Consider the following 13,848-nt stretch of genomic DNA (forward strand, 5'->3'; position numbering starts at 1 on the left):
AGCGAAATTAAAGCTATTTCCTAAATGTTTTATAGCAGTTATTTGTGCAAACGGCAAGTCGTATGGCCTTTTTTCTGCACCGATAATGTGTGAATTGTGGAACCACCACACAAAAATGTAAAGCTCCCATGGGGATGTAACACAGCTGCAAAAAATTATATGTTGTCAGTCGATTGTTTTAGCTTGATTAAGAACATTAGAAATGTAGATTCAATTAATAAATTAAATAATTAAAAAAAATATTAATTTAAATCAAAAAGTTTAATCTTGCGTTTTTATGTGGTGTGAGTGAGCGAATGTTTGTTGTACAGATATTTTTCAATTGAATAAATATTCTCGAACTGCATTTATATGCGTTCGTTCTAAATATTCGTGTATTGAAAAATATCCCTTCGGTGCGTATGTGTATAGCGTAGCATTCTAAAGTGTGAAAATGTAAATAGGATATTTCAGCATGCTATTAAGCATTTAAAATTTTCGTTCTCCAGTTTCAAACACATTAAGCTCAACAACCAAAGCGCCATATTTGCTCAGCGCACTTAAACACAAGTAGCAATAAACATAGAAAGCATAAATTTGACTTACCCTTTCTTCGGCTGGTTTGATTAATCCCCTCTCCAAGGCCTTTCCAAAATCTATGAGTTTATCCTCGTTTTTATCGTAAATTCGTCCACCTATTCCATCAACTACACCATTGTCAATAGCTCCCAATAATTGAAGCATTGTACCTGTTTCTGGATCTCTGATCACAGTACTACTTGGATCAACCAATAGATCATCGATTGCTTCAATTAATGTTAAACGTTTTCTATCGATAATTGATGTATTTACGAATGGATCTACGAAGGCACCGGTTGTCGGATTGTAAACTCCGTACTGAATGGCTTCGATTAACGTGAAACTTCTTTTCGGCGTTATCAACAAACCATTATCGATAGCCACAGGTAAGACGTGCAATTTCGAAGTAGCACTATCGAGAATGCTACCTTTTTCAGCATCAACTAAACCTTTACGGAAACCTTCCGGAAGCTTGACGAGCTTCTTTTTATTTGTGTCTTTCACCAACGCTGTGTCCGGATCAATGAATCCGTAAGCAAAGGATTCTTTTAAAGTTAATATTTCATTGGTTTGTGGATCGGTGAATTTACCGGTGTTTATATCTAGATAATCCTTTTCTAAAGCAGCTTCAAAACTCATAGGTTTTTTCACATAAATTACAATCACTTGATCGTAAACAGCGATCAAAGATTTTACTTTACCTTTAGGTTCAAAAACAATAGTTTTATCGGCGTTAAGGGTGTTGTCATCAATACTAGCACCCAACGATTTGAAATCTCCTGTCTGTGGATCTTTTATTACAGCGATTTTAGGATCAAGTAATTCAAATTTAATCGCTTCTTCCAATGTGCATTGACGAATGGTCGGTTTTGATTGAATTGCAGCGTAATTAGTTTGAAGAAGTAATGGTTTATCTAAAGTTACAATAACACCCTTGTCTAAAGCTTTGTCAAAGTTGTAAACGTTCTTTGATTTTGCATCGTACACACGACCTTTTTCCACGTCAATATTACCATCAGTGATCGCGTCTGGTAATGATTTTACGAAACCATTTACATCTTTAAAACCTGTTGTGCTAGGATCAATTAAACCATTAGCGAGTGCTTCAGAAATATCGAAAAATTCGTTGCAAGATGGATCTGCAAATTTACCGGAATCTGGTCGATATAAACCGTTCTCGACTGCGTCTTTCAACGTTAAGCGTTTGTTAGGTGTAACAATTAAACCGCGTCTTTTAGCTTCGGCAAAGGATATTGTGCCAGTTGGCAAGTTGAATTCATTTGATACACCATTAATTATATTCTCTTCTAAAGCTTCTGGAAGAAGGATGTATTTATGAGATTTGATATTTTTGATTATCGTGATATTCGGATTAATTAGCTCGTGACTTACTGCATCGTTCAAATTGAATTTTGCGTTAGTCGCTGGATGAATAAGCTTATTATTTTCATATAATCCCATATCCAAGACTTCGTACAGACTGAAATTGGCCGTCTCGATATCTACAATTAAACCTTTTTCCATAGCTTTATTCAATGGCATGCTGTTGGAAGTAGCTGGATCTTTAAATGTTCCATTGCATTTGTCAATTATGCCCAATATGCAAGAATCTTTGAGGTGATGCAATTTTTTATTCTTCTTATCAAAGTAGCATGGAAGCAGAGGATTAATAAAGAATTTGCGTATTGATTCATGAATAGTGATTTTTCGCGCTGTACTTGGATCCAACATTTTTCCACTGGTTTCATCGTATAACCCTTGATGTATCGCTCTCTGTAATGATATAGCTGCATTTTCATCGATTAACAAACCTAAACTGAATGCTTCTTTCAATGGAACAACGGTCAGTTCGCCCTTATTATAAACGTTAACATTACCGGTATTTCCGTCAATCAAGCCATTGTGAATTGCATCGAGTAATGGGATTTTTCTGGGGATACCTGATTTCGTATCTTTAACGGAAACAGATTTTGGATCGATCAAACTGACTTCAATAGCCTCACCTAGGCTTAAATGATTACCGCTTCTTGGATCTAAGAATGTCAGTGTTTCGGGATTAAATATATTGACTAAAGCTTCAGCCAAGCACATTGGCGATATGACTTCAACCATTAAACCTTTCTCAAAGGCCTCCTTAAAGTCAATAACATTGTCACCTTCAAGTATTAGGACACCCTCGGTTGTATTTATAATACCTTCAACTACAGCTTGATCAAATGTAACGACTTCTTCGTTAATTGTCACTAACGTCGAGGATGTGTCAATGTATCCGCGGCTTATAGCAGATTGTGTTTTCAGTTCTTCTTTGTTCTCGGGATCAACAAAATTTCCGCTCTCTGGATCGTAATATCCCCTATACACTGCTTCTGGTAAAGTAATTTTAGATTTATTCGCATCGGTGGTTTCTTTATCAGACGATTTCTTGGGATCCACACTATCTTTAGAAATCGTACTGTCATTATCACTTGATTTAACTTTGTTTCCTAATTTATCAATTTGTGGAGATGATTCAGTAAATGAAATTTCTGCTTTTTCCATAGTAATAAAACTATCAATTTTTTGTTTCATATCGGTTCCGCCTGATGGCTTCGTTTTGTCAAGTTTATTTCTAACTGCATCGACCACGGCCGCTCCCGCAACTATAGGTGCTACAATAGGAGCTGCAATTCCTCCGATTACAGCAATCAATCCCATTTTTGCGGCCTTCTTAAAATCGACGCTCTTGCCTGTTCCTTGCTCTTTGATTTTACCTGTTTTTGGGTCAATTAATCCTTGACTGACAGCCTGTTCAATTGTAATAGGTTTCTGCGATTTAACATCATATATCATGGAATTTGGATCAATAATATCTTTCTCTAATGCTTCACTAAATGTTAACAATTTATTTGAATCAGTGGGGTCATGGAATTTGTCTGTCTCTTTATCGTAAATCTTATCAAACGCTTCAGCAATGTTTAATTCTACAGTCTTGTCTCCATCAGTATCTACATCGTTGGTGGGTGCAGCTTCTAATATTCCATCTTTGATAGCATTGCTGATTGACATCTTTTCTCCTGATTTTGGATCGGTGTAAGTCCCTGCACTCATATCTATTAAACCTCTATTTAGGGCATCAGAGAAAGTTATTTGATTTGTTGGGTAAGAGCCTTCTGCTCCAATTGACTTACATTTCAATTTAATGTCGCCTTCTTTTACATCAATAATCACATTCTTTATTCCCTGTGGGCTTTTCTGAGTATTTTCAATAAAAAGAAGACCGCATTCTACTGCTTGCGCTATAGGTATAATCTCTCCTGTAAATGGATTTGTAAACGTTCCGCTGTCTGTATCTATCAGATTCATATCTATGGCATTTTCTAAATTCACGGCATCTGCACTGCGCTCAAATGGCAAAACCATGATATAATTTTCCTTGAATGCTTCACTTAAACTTACCTTTTCTTGAGTAATTGGATGAATAAACGTCTTACTCTGTAGATCAATGTGTCCTCGACTTAAAGCAACTGGGAATGTCATAGCTGCTGGTGGAATATCCTTGTTATTTTCAACTTTATCAAATATCTCTCTTTCTACGGCGGTTTGCAGATCTAAGTTACCACCTTTTGTTGTAACAACGGCTTTGGTATTATCAACTTTTCCAGTATCCAATGCTTCAGATAATGTTACTTTTCCATCACTAACATTTACTTTACTAAGTGGATCAACAATATCGCACTGAATGGCTTGCTTCAAAGTCAAATATGCACCAGTTTCCGGATGCACAACTTTCGAAGTATCCGGATCTATTAATCCTTGATCGAAAAGCTCTGGCACAGATAAGCTTTTGTTCAGTGGTATTAACACTTCATTACCGCCATCTGGATCTAAAACTCCACGAGATATTGCTTCATTTATTGTCAATATATCACCACGTTGAGGATCGACGATCTTTCCTTTATCACCATCTATCTTCTTATTATCTACAGCTTCTTGTAGACTTAAAACTTCTCCCTCGGCAGAAATAAATGTGTCCTTTTTATCTAGTATATCGGCTGTCTGTGAATCGATTAAACCTTTTTGTAGAGCATCTTTAGGTTTGATGGTTTTCTTTCTCAACTTTTGTAAAACTGCCTTTTTAGCATCCCTCTCGGGGCTTAAAGATGTGGCTCGTCCTATTGCCACCTCGTATTTCGGTTCGGTAGTAATACGCGCACGAGTTTTGTCCGCCAAAGAAATTTCAGGCTGACGATCAAATGAAATAGTTTGAGAGAGAGGAGTATTTTTCAATTTATGTTCATTTTCGTTTAATTTCTGTCTAGTTGAAACTTCAGATGATAATTCTTTTTCTGTATCGCGACCCTCCTTATTAGCAATGTTATCCTTGTTTATAATATGATCAGTATGCTGATCTCTAACCATTTTTTCGTACATTTCTGGTGTAATTAAACCTTGTTTTAATGCATCTGCAATTGGGATGTTCTCACCGGTTTTAGGAACAGTCACTGTAACAGTTGATTTAATATATTCTGGAGATTTGTCTAATTTTGCTTTAAGTTCATCAACTTCAGCTTGAGTAATCAATCCAAGGGCAAGACCTTCTTCTACAGAAACTGATTTATTAGTTTTAGGGTCTGTGATCATAATTTGTGTATTATAAATGACTTTAGTTTCGTTAGGTGTTTTCTTTTTTATGCTTTCATATTCTGATAGTGAAATAAGCCCCATTTCTAAAGCAGCTTCTGGAGTGTAGTGTTTGCCTGTTTTTGGATCAACATAGGATTCTGACTGCAATTCTAATGAGGTTGAGTCTATTTTTTCTAAATCGGTCTTTGGATCTATAGATTGAGTATTAATAAATGCATTGGTATCTGGTTGATGCTTTAATTTAAGGTTTTCTAATTCGCTGGCCGAAATAAGTCCAAGTCTAACAGCTTCTTCGGCCGAAATATTTTGACCGGTTTTAGAGTTTTTAATATATATATTTGTGTTCGTGGCATTCTCTGGCCGCATATTTTGAAATTGTTCCGGTGTGATTAATCCTAACCTGAGAGCATCCTGGGCTGGTATTTTTTGACCCGTCTTTGGATTTACTACCATAAACTTGGTTTCAATTATTGTCGGTTTTAATTTATGTGGACCATCATCTGCAGTCTTTGTAACAGTCACTGGTTTCAGTAAATTCTTTGCAGTTTCTAATTCTTCTTTAGAAACGAGGGGATGCCTCAAAGTGTCAGTTTCCATTTTTGAATCTACAATAGGTGAAACATCCATTTTCTCCACTGTCTTAAAATCAGTTTGCGAGTACGAGTAATGGGTGGTGGATTTTTCAGTAACAATCTGTTGCGATGTCATAATTCCTACATGTAACGCAGTTTTTGTACCTGTAGTTGGATCTGTGCCTAAAATACTTTGATCCGGGGTTTTCGGAGTTTCTTTTTTGAGTACTTCTAAATCCTCTTTCGTTATTAATCCTACGTCTGCGGCTTCTTCCGGCGAATACCTTTTTCCTGTTTTGGGATCAGTCAAAACAATTTTAGTTTCTACAAACATTTCAGATTGTTCTGGGGACTTTTCGCTATTAATTAAGGACTGAGAACCCTTCTTGGAATCGAATATTTGTTTAATTGACTTTGCGGCTAATATAGGCGTTCCTGCGATAGCGATTAAACCAAACTTCGAGGCTTCCGAGAATGTCATTCTTCTTCCGGATCTATCAATATAAGTTCCGCTATCTTTGTCTACGATGTTCTTCTGGATAGCCTCGTTTATGGTTAAATCGTTACCAGAAACTGGATCCTTTATTTTAACGGAATTTGGACTAATAGTTTTATCTGCGATTGCGTCGAACAGAGTTTTGGTTTTGTCTGGTAAAATGACTGTTGCATTTGAAGGATCGTATATAGCACCGTTTTCAAGTTGTATAGGACTCAAGTCTGTTTTGGAGTCTTTTATTTCTGTGTAGACGGGGGGATTTTTATCAATAACATCCGATACTTCGACGCGATCTGGTTGACCGGGTTCTTTAGTGACTTGCAAAAGTCGTTGACTAGATTGTTCCATTGGTACATTGTCGTCCAAAATTATTAAGCTCTTATCGATGGCTTCTTTCATGGTTATACGTTTATTATTTAAATTGTATCTACCTACGCTGTCTAATATTTTCTTATCTAAACTTCTAGTAAGGCTAATATGATCTCTTGATACTGGGTCTACAACTGTTGCCGAATTTGCATTGATTATTTGCATTGCAAGACATTCTTCGAAACTAACTAACCTATCTGTACCAGGTATTGTGAACAAACCAGTGATTGGATCAAACATGTTTAATCTAATGGAGTCCGATAACAACCAGCCGTCTGGTGGTAATTCAAAAACTTGCTTCTCCTTAGGTTTAGATACACTATTTTTGGGGTCTTTAAGTTTACCTTCGGGATCCTGCTTAATCTGAATAACGCTAATGGTGGTTTTTGAAGGCGAAGTACCTTTCGGATAAGCACCAGTACTTTTAGGATCTTGCACACCTGAACTATATCCATCTGGAGCTAATTTACCTTCGCTCAATGCTTGCACTATGGGAATAACTTTGTCGGATTTAAGATCACGGAAAGTTTGATTGTCGTTATCGATAAGGCCATGGTGGATAGCTTCCGTATAAGAAATAACATGCGGTTCGTAAGGCTTAGGATGCGTGACGTATTTCTGAATTTGTTTACTTGTTGTGCGACTCGTTACGTAAATCGTCAGCAACGAGTTAAGCAATGCGGCACCCTCGGACGTGATAAGATTTTGCGCAATAGCTTCATTTAAAGGCACAATTTTGTTTTTACTAATATCAATAAAATTTCCGGTTTTCGGATCTATGTATCCTCTAAAGACGGCCTCCAACACACTCAGTTCTCTGCCGTTCTCGAAAATACCGATTTTTCGCGTTAACATTTCGTGAACATCCGGTTTCACTTCGCCAGTTGCAACACCATCTGCGAACGAAATTAATTTACCGCTCTTAATATTCGTAACTAAACTACCGTTATCCTTTTTACTAATATACCCTTTGGCGCTAGCGGAATTAAAGCTTATGTAATCGAATTTATCCGGTGGACGAAATCCGTCGGTATCAAAAATGGATTTCTGTGTGACAGACGTGATGAATCCACGTTTGATTGCATCAGGAATGTCGATCTTTTCGTCGGTATCGTTATTTACATATATACCGTGTGGCAGAATAATACCCGAAGCGATGGCATCGCTTAAAGTTAATAATTCATCTCTAGCTACATTTGTAATTGACTGAATTGAATTAGAATCTAAAACGCCACGACTTACGGCTTCTAAAATACTTAATTTAGTTTGGTGCAGGGGTGACCATATTTTGCAATCGTTATCCAACAGATTCAAATCAAGGGCGTCTTTTAAAGTTAATGGTTTTAAAATCAATTGCCTGCGCTTCGCTTCAAGGAAAGGCAACTTTTCATGATGATACACGTATTTTCCTAATTTCGGATTTATAATTCCCTTTTCTAACGCTTCCAACAGTGTTATCTTGTTATCGGTTTTAGGATCGACTATTTCCCTTACTTGACCGTCTAAAACTTTTGTTTTTATCGCTGCGTCTACTTGATACTTATTTCCCGAGTTTCGATCCACAATCCAACCAGTTCTCTCATCGACGAGGCCGCGATTAATTGCATCGAAAAGGCACACAGCGCTGGTTTCCAGTTTAACTATGCTGTTTGTCAAATAACCGCGTTGGAATGCTTGTTGTGTTGTTATAATTTCACCAGATTCGAGCCGATAATTGCCCGTTAACAAATCAACTTTACCATCATCTATGGCTTTACTAAAGCTCATCGAATCATTTACCTTCATTCTTTTTTCAGATGGATCCATGAAGCCACCGTGTTCTGCTTCGTAAATTTCTCTTTGAATTGCTTCTAAGAGCGTCAAATTCTGCCCATCGCCTTTGATACCACATGGGCCTTGAAGTCTCTCGGCCACATTAGGATCGATCAGAAGACGTTTCTTGGCTTCCTCAATGGTAACTTGTGTTCCATCTTGAGATGCGACTATCTTCCCAGTTCTGACATCTAAAATTCTGCATGCCACAGCATCTCTGACCGTAATCACTTCTCCGGTGAAGGGATTAAGAATGCCGGGACTATCTATAATGTTGTCTGTTCCGATACCTTCATTCACTTTGTGCACCCGCTTCAATGATTTTATTTCAGTGAATTGCATGCTTGTATCAAAGTCTGGATCTTCTTGAGTTATATGGGTTTTAGTGGTATATTTATCTTGAGGACGACCGTTGGTGGTACCGTTATCCACATGATCTATCTCATTAGGCTCATCCTGCGTTATTTTCATAGACGTACCGTTTTCCCATTTTAATGATTTTGTTTGAATATATCTGTTAAAATTGTATTGCGAATGTTATAAATCAAATTGGTTCAAGTGGAAGTTAAAGGTAATAAGAAAGAAGCGAATAGTAAAAATAAAAAAACTTACTGTTTGCTGTAGTGTGTCGTGGTCGTGTAAGTTGTGCTTTGTTCAGCTGTGTTACTTATGTGGAACTCGGAGCGGAATGTTCGTATTGGTTGAGGTTGCATTTGTTCCATAAGTCGCTGAAAACGCAGCGCTGAGTATATGTTGAAAACGTTTTAGATTATATTTACCAATGTGACTATATCTCCAGGACATTTTGCTGCAATCTCTTCCAGTCTTCTGTAGAGTGTAGTACGTAGATACTCGTACTTGGCATTGAATTCATCCAGTTCAACTGCAACAGCATCAGCTCCAGAAGTGTCGTTGCCATTCCGTGCCTTGAAGGAAACCTCTGCGTCCAGCGATGGCTGGTACTCGAGTAATGACTCCCTGAATCGCTGCAGTCCTTTGCTCCATATCTAGTGTTAGGGTTAGAGAGTTGGTTAGGTTAGGTTAGTGCAAAGGTCAGTTGAATTTATGTAAAGCTGTGATATATCATATGTGTATTCATATCGCTTGTGCCACCGAAATGAGAATAACTCAAATATCATGTAAAATAATGTGTTTGCTACAGCTAAAGTGTAAAACGGTTGAATGTACGTTTGTAAAAGAAAAGTACGGAGATTGAAAAAGTATCCCTTCACCATCAAAATTTGTCTCTTCCAAATAAAAGATTGAATTTCAGAAGCTTGAATAACACTGCATGGCTATAAAATCACATATTTATAGTATGAGTATAAAAGGAACTCGCCAAATAGAGTATTACAATTAAGGTATAAGAAATAAAAGTATTGTGAAAAGCTAAGTAGAATGTGCAAATTTGGAAGAGAATTTTGTCTAAACATACCTATAACCACTATTAGTATAATAAATATATGTATATAAGAAAATGTTTTTAGTTTATTAACACACTGAAACTTAAAAATGTATTTCAGTATATTATTATTATTATTAAAGAAGACAAGTATAGTAATATTGAAACGAAAGAAACATATAGAGAATAGTCATTTATGGATGTGTTTTTTTAAATATTTGTATGTAAATCGCTCATTCACACAATTCACTCTCACTGATGCTTACTATATTCTAATTTAATCTAACCGACACAATTTTCTATAAATGTGTATAGAAAATTGTAATAATAATGATCCAAATTACATAATCAACATTTCTATGACAGTGAACTATGAATAAAAATAATCATGAAACTAGAAATGATATATTTGAAGAATTATTGATTAAGTAAAATGAAATTTGCGATATATTTGATGAAATATAATCGATAATTACCTTTCCCTCTCGGATGAAACGGCCTCCCTTGTCGTTAACATTTTCTACGTTAGGTGCACGGTCTACTACAGTGTTTAGAAGATTCTGTAAAAGTAAATTTAGTGGGATCTTAGGAAATTAGTTATTAGTCACCCGAGAACAGAGTGCCCAAAACACCGAATTCTCTTTTTAAAATATATTATCAAAGAGAACTTAAACTGAAACTACTTGAAGTGAATTATCTGTTTATATCAATTAATAGAACTATTTTCGAGAATTGCTACTAATAGCTACTCACTCTGGTTGCTTCTAAATTATCTTTGGCGCGCTCCTTAATCGGTTGCAACATCTCCAATTTTCCGTATTGCTCGTCCATCCAATCATCTTCGACCTCTTTGGCCTTCTGATATTTATTAAGTAATTTGTAAGCTGTTTCACAGCCACTAAACAACTTGGCTAATTGCGAACAAACATTACTCCACCTATTGTTAATCGTTTGAATTTCATCGTCCAACCTCTTCACATCAGCATGAGGTGTTCTTTGGCTAGGCCTCGATTTTTCGGTCAAACGCCTCGTGTTATCAAAGTCATCATTAAGTTGATCAATAGCGATCTGCTGCTGACTTACGGCGGATTGGAGCACCAATAGATCGTCGTGAACGCGTTCCAATGCCTTTTGTGTATTTGGCATTTCTTGGTACATAGCCAACTTGCTTTCGAAATTTGAGATTACTTGCGATGCTTCTTCCATACCTGTCAAAACTATTTCAATGCACTTGAGTCGCTCTACGTACAAGTGCGAGATGTTCCAGATACTATTCCACTTATTCAGAACCTTCTCCAAGTCTTTCTTATGTTGCGGCGTCTTCAATGTGATGCTGCGGAATGTATCTTTGACTTGCTCTATCTCGGGTTCTAGATTTTGTAAGCGCGATTCAAAATCTTTGTGTTCAAGTACCAAATGGTGTAAAGTATCCAAGTCTCTTGGCAATGGAGCGATCACTCGTTGATTAATGACACGCTCGGCTTCGTCCAGAACTTGTTGCAAGTTGGTTATTTGGTTGTTGAAGATGCGTCCTTGATTTCTGCTGTCTTCTTCGGCTCTAGCACGCCTTTCAAAGTCATCGAATAGCCTGTTGACTTCATCCATTTCTCTGCGAAGCCTTCTGAGTTGAGGATCTGTAGGATCACTTTCATCATACAGCCTTTCCGCATCCGTGTTCAGCGCATTACGGATAGCATTTCTCGGTTCAGCGTCAATCGCGATAAATTGTGGTAAATCCCAATCTTTGACTACTTTGATGGTGGCAAATATCATGTTTTGACGTAGACGCAGTTGTTTCTTCTGCCACAAGTTGCTTGAATGTTCGTATTGGCTCCTAAGATGATCGACTGCATCTAGAGCTTCATTATCTGGTGGGGGAATTACAAAGCAAACACCAGGTACTTGACAATCAACTCTTTTATCGTTGTGAACACGCCACTTAATACGTCCAGAATTATCGGTCAGAGTACAGGTCTTATTTTTTTCAATGGCAAACTGTAAAGAAAATGACATATTCATAAATAAATATAAAAGTAAATTATGTTAATTTTCAAACTTACGTTATTTTGCTTGTAACTGCAAAGAGCAATAACACTCAGTGGTCTTGTAACAGGCAGCCTCCTAAGTTTTAATGGCACAACATCTTGGGCGCGGACTGTGAGATTTTGGATTTGTTCCGCAAATTCGTTCAATTCGGTACGTAATGTTTGCATGCCTTGCAGCAATCTCTCGCCGGTGTCTAAATTGAACTCGCCCTGGCTATATTCACTATTCATCACGTCGTTCTTTTCCTTGAGCCATTGTTCTGCCGTTGCAATATCTTTGTAGAAGCTCTGATAGTTGTGGGCGTTCTTGAGATGTTCCTCTAAACAGTGGGTCAGCTGAAGCAACCACGCCCATTGCTCTTGCATTGCAGCCATGTGGGCTTCAATCAATTTGCAAGCGGGATGGTTTTGCAAGACGAGACTTTCTCCACGATCTTGAACTGCGCCGAATTGGATCTCACGCTTCTCCAACTCGCTCATCAAAGACTAAAGATAAAACATGTAAAAAATTAGTTTCATGCAAAATTATCTCAATAAGAAATGATTATTAGTAATGAATATGTAACTTATATGTACCTTTCCACCATTCCCATAAGCATACTGTATACAAATAATGCGTTTTTATATTATTAAGTAATTGAAGGAATAATAGTAGTAAATTTTATAATTACCTCGTAATACTTTTCCACTGCATGAAGATTCATGTGTATATCGGACCAGTCTCTGGACAATTCGATTTCCTCCTTTTCGTTGAGCCAATGCAATTCGTTTGTTGCTGATTGGATGAAGTCGACAAGACTATCTAAGTCGCTCATTCGATTATTGGAGAACGATAGCAATTCAGCGTATACCTTCTGCAGAGTGCTAAGATGTTGGTTGTAAAGTGACAGCTCATCGCCTGTAAAATATTGTCTGCCTCTCACACAAAGTTCAACTTTAGTATGGAAATGATCGATGTTTTTATGTTCGCGTAGATGATTATCGCGAGTGCTCTTGACGGATGGCAGATCTGTACCAAAATCAGCTTCTTGCAATTGTTTCAATTTGCTTTTGCACCATTCGATGGCCTCTTGGAGAGACCTGAAGTGTGGATTGGTGTCCACGTTTCTAGTTTCCTGTATCGTTCGCATATGTCTGGTAACGGTTCTCTCCTCCACTGGGAAGCTAAGGTTAGCAAGGGGTTCAATGATTCTTTGGTGCATGAAATGTTTCAACGACACCCATCGTTCGTGCAGTTTCTTTACACGTTTATCTAATTCGGATGACTGCGGGTATCTTCCGTTCGTCAGTATGTGGACGTCGCTAATTAGGGATTGGATGTGTTGTTCAGTGGTAGATAATTCCATATCTATTTGGTCGGCAATTTTCTTGGCGTCGAGCGGATGGATACGCTCGATCCTTCTCGATTCTTCGTCTATTCTTCGTTCGATCGTATCTAAATTCGCGTCGGTTTGTTTGATTTCCCTATGGACCTTCTGTGCTAAACGCTGCAAACGCTCCAAACGGTTGATCTCCTCCATGATGTGCCTATCGCGCTCTTTGTAGGCCACCATCAACTTGGTCCAGTACCTTTCGATGTTATCGATGTGCAATTCTGGTTCGATGTCAACTTCCTCCATGGTTTTGAAATACTTGTCCAAATCTCTAAAAAGTTGATTCAGGTGTTGCTTGTCGCGCTGACGCGGTGGTATCTCGTCAGTCATGAAGCGCGATGATTCCGCGGCCAGTTTCTTCATTTCGATCAATGTCGGCGGGAATGAACGATCCTGCATTAAACTAAGCTTTTCCTTCATCCACAAATGAAGAATTGAAGCCAATTTGCGATAATCCTGCATCCTTTGCTGAGCCGCGGCGTCGTAAAGTGGATGAATTTGTGGCGGGTCCGGGAATACCTCGTGCAAAGATGAAATATAAGTGATGAGGGATTTCTCATCAGGTTCATGAGTATCCACATCTAAAGAGAGAGAACAA

General features: G+C 37.7%; 1 protein-coding gene across 38 annotated transcripts in view; it reads right to left on the minus strand.

Moving 5' to 3' along the window:
• LOC108567900 (dystonin) overlaps window positions 1-13,848 on the minus strand; it is a 115,494-nt gene that overhangs the window by 22,356 nt on the left and 79,290 nt on the right. For 21 of the 38 annotated variants that reach the window (XM_017928648.1, XM_017928640.1, XM_017928641.1 and 18 more), the window contains exon 1: window positions 586-8,391. In XM_017928648.1, the coding sequence (XP_017784137.1) occupies window positions 586-8,385 (7,800 nt within the window). In that variant the 5' untranslated portion in view covers window positions 8,386-8,391. The other 17 variants (XM_017928671.1, XM_017928667.1, XM_017928678.1 and 14 more) reach the window with 3 other exon arrangements.

Source organism: Nicrophorus vespilloides, unplaced genomic scaffold (assembly GCF_001412225.1).
Source record: "Nicrophorus vespilloides isolate i.1.1-1 unplaced genomic scaffold, Nicve_v1.0, whole genome shotgun sequence".
NCBI lineage: Eukaryota > Metazoa > Arthropoda > Insecta > Coleoptera > Silphidae > Nicrophorus > Nicrophorus vespilloides.